Here is a 6,105-nt window from a genome sequence, read left to right on the forward strand (position 1 = left end):
CTAGGCTTCCCTCTATTAGGCATATATGAGCCTGGGTTAAAGTTAGTTCTTTACAAGTTTGTTACCTCTGCTGGACTTCAAGATCCTTATAATTAACATCTTTTTGGAGTTTCTGCCCAGCTCACAATGACTCCACTTCTCTGGGAACTGTTGGTCTTCCAGCCATGTTTGTACCACATGTGACATCTGGTCCCCACCCCCCTTCAGGGTTGATTGCAGCAGAGGTAGACACAGGATGATGCTTTCCTCTAAGCTTTTGAACTGATGCTCATGCCTTGGGGCACCAAGATAATGGAGCATCATGAAAGATGCAAGACCAGGACCCTTAAAAAGGCAGAGAATGTTCTCAGACACAGCAAGGCAATGGGGCCCATGACACTTATTCAAGACCACAGCAATTCAGATTAATCCACCTTCATCATTTGACTTGCAGCTCAGTTGAGGAGAGCACATGCTCCCCACAATGGTAACTATAAGCTGCACAGCCTCAGCTTTGAAAGCCCAAGAAACTGTGGAAGGACATATTGGCAAATTAGATCTTAACAGCATTACTTCTTTACAGAACTTAAAATGCATCCCAGCCAGAAGAGACCCGGCATCCTTTTCATCCTGTGTTAGGACTTAAATCTACCTCTGGAAGGCCCATTTTCAAAAGAGACACCAGCAATTTTCTGCAAGCTAAGTAGCCAAATGGCCAATTCATCAAATGGCCAATCTGCAAACTAATGGATTTTCTGAATGAACACTTTATTAACATTACCAACTTCTAAGATCTATAGCAATTTCTGTTAGATGGAACAGTTTCACAAGCTTTTAAAGATTTATGTGATGCAGTAGTTGACTGGTTTTCATGTGGTCTTCACAAATCATTTGAAGGAATTTCTATTTATCAAAAGCTAAGGATGGTTTATTCTTCTTTTGAATATATTTAACTTCTGAATACATTAATACAGAGTATGTTCTTGAATGTAGATTTTTCTTGAGTGTATTAATATTATGCCACTTGGTTTATGCTCTTTCTGTCCCCCACTTTCTACTTCTCCTTTTCTGTCTGCCTTCCCGTTCCTCAGTTTCTCTCTGTGACTCAGTTTACCTAGTTGTAAAGACACAGAAATCTCCCTCATGAGATTGGTATATAGATTAAAGTAGATAATGGTGGCAAAGCATGGGGCCTGGCACATAGTATGCTCAGTATGTTTTAAAATTACATATGAGTCCCCACTGTGTACAAGACACTCTGCATGCACCATAAACACTGTATTCAATAATGCATAGGCCTCATTTTTTTATGCTCTGACAGTTTATATTGACCATTTCTTGTTCTTGTCAGATTCAAATCCAGGTCTCTTCAACCCAAAGTCAGAGCTCATCAACACTTGTCTTCACTAGTTGTCTCAACCATTTATCAACATAAATAAGGGGCATTTGGGAAATGTTTTTTGACCTGGGAACAGACCAGCTGCAGCTTTTAAAACCAGTATAAAGGTCTCTTTTGCTCCCCCAGTTTTGAGCAAGAAGAGCTTTGGGGGGATGCCAAGCAGAGAGTGAAGATTGTTATAAAAAGTAAGTTCTTTTCTAAAAACATTTACAAATGTGACCAGAAACCAAAGAGAAACCCTATATCAGATCTCTAATATTTGACAGTACATTTCAATACATCTTCTCAGTTGAAGAGACTCAGAAAGGTAGAATTAAATAAATCAAACTCAGTATAGTTTCAAATATCATATTTTAGGTAGGTAAAAATCTGTCATTTTAACAGATCATGCAAACAGGAACACAAGAGACAAAATATCAGCTTTTACACGCACTCCATTTTTATACATATATGACAGTTTGGCATTAAGTTTTAAAATATAAATCACAACCAGATTGCGATATAAACCCAAGGAAAACTGGATGTTCCCATGCCTTTGCTAGTGAAAGGCATGGGAAACTACTGAAAAAGTGTGCCTATAAAAGAACATGATGACTTTTCTTCAACAAACACAGCAGAACTCACAGATAAAAATGCACACTGTGCCTTCAAAGTATCACCTTCTGCAGCCTCGGGCATATTCTATGTCAGCAATTCCTTCTCTCAACACATCCTTTTGAGAATTGCCACCACTTTCAGGAATAGTGTGTGTGTGTGTGTGTGTGTGTGTGTGTATGTGTTGTATACTTAACAGGACAAATTTTTGCCATTTGGAGGTAACATGTGACAATAAGCTGGAACCCCACCAGGTTTTCATTCCAACTATGTGATGTTGGGCACCTTATTTCACCTTGCCACACCTCAATTTGCTCCTCTAGTAACACCATCCTCCTGCTGTGGGGTGTCATAGAGCTTCAGTGAGATAAACATAACCCAGCCTTCAAGAAACGTGGCTTTCTTCTCTCCATTCCCATTTTTTTGTTTTTATTTTACAACCGTTAAAAAATACCCTTTTCCTCTTTCTTTTGAGGCCATCTTTTATCATTTTTTTGTTACTAGTCAAAAGGAATTGGGGGTTGAAAACAGTGAACGTACAAGCTTCATAATTTCCTACTAACTCTAAGATATGCGTGAATGAGAAATAATAAGGCAGAATTTCCAAGGTGGTTCAGACACTGGTTCTGAGAAAGCTGTAGAAGGGGCTCAGAGGAGAGGTGTTCTAAGAAGTGACCACAGTCACGATAGAATTGCTGTCATGCCTATCAAGGTGACCCCTGGAAGGGGACAGCATCTATCTGCATATGTAAGGTCTCTACACAGTCCTATAACTCCATTCCAGGAAGGCTTAAGAGTTCCGTCTAATTCAGCAGTGAAACTCTCCCCACGTGTCCCTTCGGTTTCCAATTAATTCCAGTCTGCAAGCTTGAATTACAACGAGAGTCTGAGGCTCCCACACTTCCTGAGGAGCAGGAGAACTCATCCAGATCTGATTCTCTTGGAAATATCCTGCTCTCTGCTCAGAGTACACAATCTATCTGCTGACCACCGCCATCTGCTGTTCTGCCAGTGGTACCTAAGAACTTTCCAAGTTACTAGTCCTTAAGACTATTCTTTTTGACTCCAGAAAGCCCAGGTGCCTGGCAACTCACAGGGCTTCATCCTCCATTTTCTTCAGGAACATTGCTTTGTTTGCATCCTCTTGTTGCCTCCCTTAGGAGCGAATGTGCAGAATTTTCTTGAATGTCTTCTTGAAGTTTTCGTTGCACAAGGGGTAAATGAGGGGGTTCAGCGTGGAGTTGATATAGCCCAGCCAGATGGTGAACATGTGCACACGCTCATTGCAACAGTACTTGCAGAAGGCAATGACCATGAAGAAGATGAAGTAAGGAATCCAGCAAAGGATGAAGGCCGCCATAATAAAACCCAGTTGTTTGGCGGCCTTCCGTTCTCGGTTCATGTGCAGCCCAGACACATACTGCTTTGAATGTGAGCAGAGCCTCTTCCAAGTGAACTTGATGTAATCAAGGCCTATGCTAGACCCACTTGTAGGTTTACCTTTCCCTGATGCTGACTCTGTGGGGGTGTCTGAGTCTGTCCGGGAGAAGGACTGGCTATCACCTAGGATCTGATCCTCTGACATCTCATTGGCCCCATGCATGTTCAGGCTCTGTTCATCCATCCCAAGCAGGCTCTGGCTCTGGTTGAAAACTACATAACTCCTGCCACTCCCCTCTGCCTCAGTTTGCACCTGCACAATATTAAGTGGAAAGCACTGGAGTCTGTCCACTTCTTTGTCCTCCTCTCGGCTGAAGACACCTGGGGATTTCATCTCCCCTGGGTCTTGGGATGGTGGCTTCAAGACAGGCTCACCACTGGCATCTTTTGACTTCCTTTTCAGAACCTCCCAGGGAGACTCCTTCCCTGGTTTTTTGGCCCCTGCCTTGGGGTTCTCTGACTTCAGCTTAATTTCAGAGAAGGAAGGGTGGGATCCATTGATGAGCTCTCGGTGCTGGCAGTGTTGCCGTACAGCCTTGTAGATCTTGGCGTAGAACCAGAGCATGAGCAAGGTCGGCAGATAGAAGTTGATGATGGCAGTCATGATCTTGAACCAGGTGACATCATAGAAGTCTGTCTCACACTTGTCTTCCCGGTGTCCCGAGGACTGTGACATAAAGCGATGCCATCCCAGAATAGGAATAATCCACAGGAAGGAGAGAAACCAGGCCCCCAAGATGGTGGCTGATGCTCGGGTCTTGGTACGATATTTCAAGTATCTGAGGGGCTGCTGGACAGAGCGGTATCGATCAATGCACAAGATGAAGACACTGAAAATGGATGCTGTGCTGGCGACGTAGTCCATGGAAAGCCAAAAGAGGCAGAGAGGCTGGCCCAGGGACCACTTGGACATGAGGAGGTAGAGGATGTTCATGGGCATGACGACAGCTCCCACGATCAAGTCTGCCACGGAGAGGCTGACAATGTACAGGTTCCCCACAGTGTGTAGCTTCCGCTCGCTCCGCACAGCATATAGGACCAGCAGGTTGAGTCCCACTGTGACCAAGGAGATGGCACTCAGGACCACCACCAGGGGCATGAGTTGGGGGTTGGCTATGGTGGTCTTGTTCCCCTCGCACATCTTGTCTTCGAAGGCGCGGGAAGAATTGGGAAGGGTCATTGGCACAAGAGCAGCCTCCAGCTGTGGCTCCCTCCCTGGGAAGAAAGACACAAGGATTAAGGTCAGCGCCTTGGAGATCGGTAGAGTCACTTGGTACCATCAAGTTGATGTAACTGGGGTTGTATGCTGTTCAGGGCAGTGGATACTGCTGGTTACCGACAGTCTATATCCCCTTCTTCCTTAGTCATTCATTTCTTCACCTATTCAATGACTATTTAGTGAATTCCTGGCATTGTTCTGGGCACTGGGAATATAGCAGTGAACAAAACAAAAATCTCTGCCCTCATGGAGTTTACATTCTAGTCAGGGAGTTGGGCAAAAGCAAGGCAAAGTTTGTATAAGTCCCGTGTTGCATGTGTTCTGGGAAGGTGGACTGCATTATGACTGGTCTACACTGGATATGGCACTCTAGTTTGAAGAAAACTGAGAAGCCCTAACAGAGTGTAAATCTCTCTTAAAAATTTAGCAAAAACAAACTACTTTCATATTGAGACAAAGCCAGATAAATTCTTAAGAAGAAAACTAAATTTGTATGATTTTTTTTTCAGATAAAAAGCAAGACCCTACGGCATTTGATCCTTGTGGGAGGAACCCTTGAGTTACTTTGTTGGAAAAGCATCATGTGGATAGCATTGATTTTGCCCCAGCTCTGCCATTGGTATTCTGAGTGATCTCTCAGGCTGTGTTTTCTCACAGGTCAAATGTGAAAAGTGGCGCAGGTGATCTCTAAAGGCTTTTCCAGGTATCCTGTTTAGAGTCCTGCTTTGGGTATTTTTTCATATTCTCCTCCAGCTCTGAACTGCCCATCAGAGCAACCCTCCAGCTTCTTCCAGTATGCCTCCTCTGAACAGCATCGCCTTCTCCTCTTATGACCCAGTCCTGCTCTCTGCTCCTGTCACTCTCCACTGTCTGCCTGAGAGCCTTCCCCACTCACCCCTGTCAGCCCCAGCCATCAGCTCTGTGAGGATAATAGCCCCCAAACCTACAGCTTCAGCCTGTCTCTTTCTCCACTTCCACATCCCAAACCAGCACCTCACAGCTTCACCTTCAGCCCTGACCAAGCTCATACCCCTTGGAATAGTCTGCAGCCATCCCAGGAAGGAGGAAAGAGGCTAGGGAAGTTCATCTCAGTTTTATTTTTGATTTTGGGTGGGAGGAAGCAGGAAGCATTTCCCCCAAACATTCCCACAGGCTGCTATTCTCAAGGTAGCTCCAACCACCCTCTGCTACAGATGTGTCTCGTTTCTCTTTTTTTCCTTGTTGCCTTGAGGACAGTTCTATTTTCTCATTTCTCTCTTTGCCTCATTGCACACAGAGGGGGATCGAGAATCTCTTTTCACTCTGCAAATACTATTTGTCATTCAACAATGTGACAGAAAATGATTTTTTAATATAAAAATCATTGATTTTTTTCCTTTTTGACTAAAAAAGAAAAGTTGTGATGATTGAATTGAGATCACTGAACTAAAAATTATTGTCACATATTAAGTGTTTAGGGGTGAAATCTACTGAG

At 43.9% G+C, this 6,105-nt stretch overlaps 1 protein-coding gene across 1 annotated transcript; it reads right to left on the minus strand.

The window, feature by feature from the left end:
* Nucleotides 1-3,094: 3,094 nt before the first annotated feature.
* On the minus strand, nucleotides 3,095-4,592 carry HRH1 (histamine receptor H1). Its single transcript, XM_021695123.1, has one exon. The coding sequence runs from the start codon at nucleotides 4,590-4,592 to the stop codon at nucleotides 3,129-3,131; it is 1,464 nt and encodes a 487-aa protein (XP_021550798.1). The 3' UTR covers nucleotides 3,095-3,128.
* Nucleotides 4,593-6,105: the final 1,513 nt, after the last annotated feature.

The sequence above is a fragment of the Neomonachus schauinslandi genome, chromosome 1 (genome assembly GCF_002201575.2).
Source record: "Neomonachus schauinslandi chromosome 1, ASM220157v2, whole genome shotgun sequence".
Classification (NCBI taxonomy): Eukaryota; Metazoa; Chordata; class Mammalia; order Carnivora; family Phocidae; genus Neomonachus; species Neomonachus schauinslandi.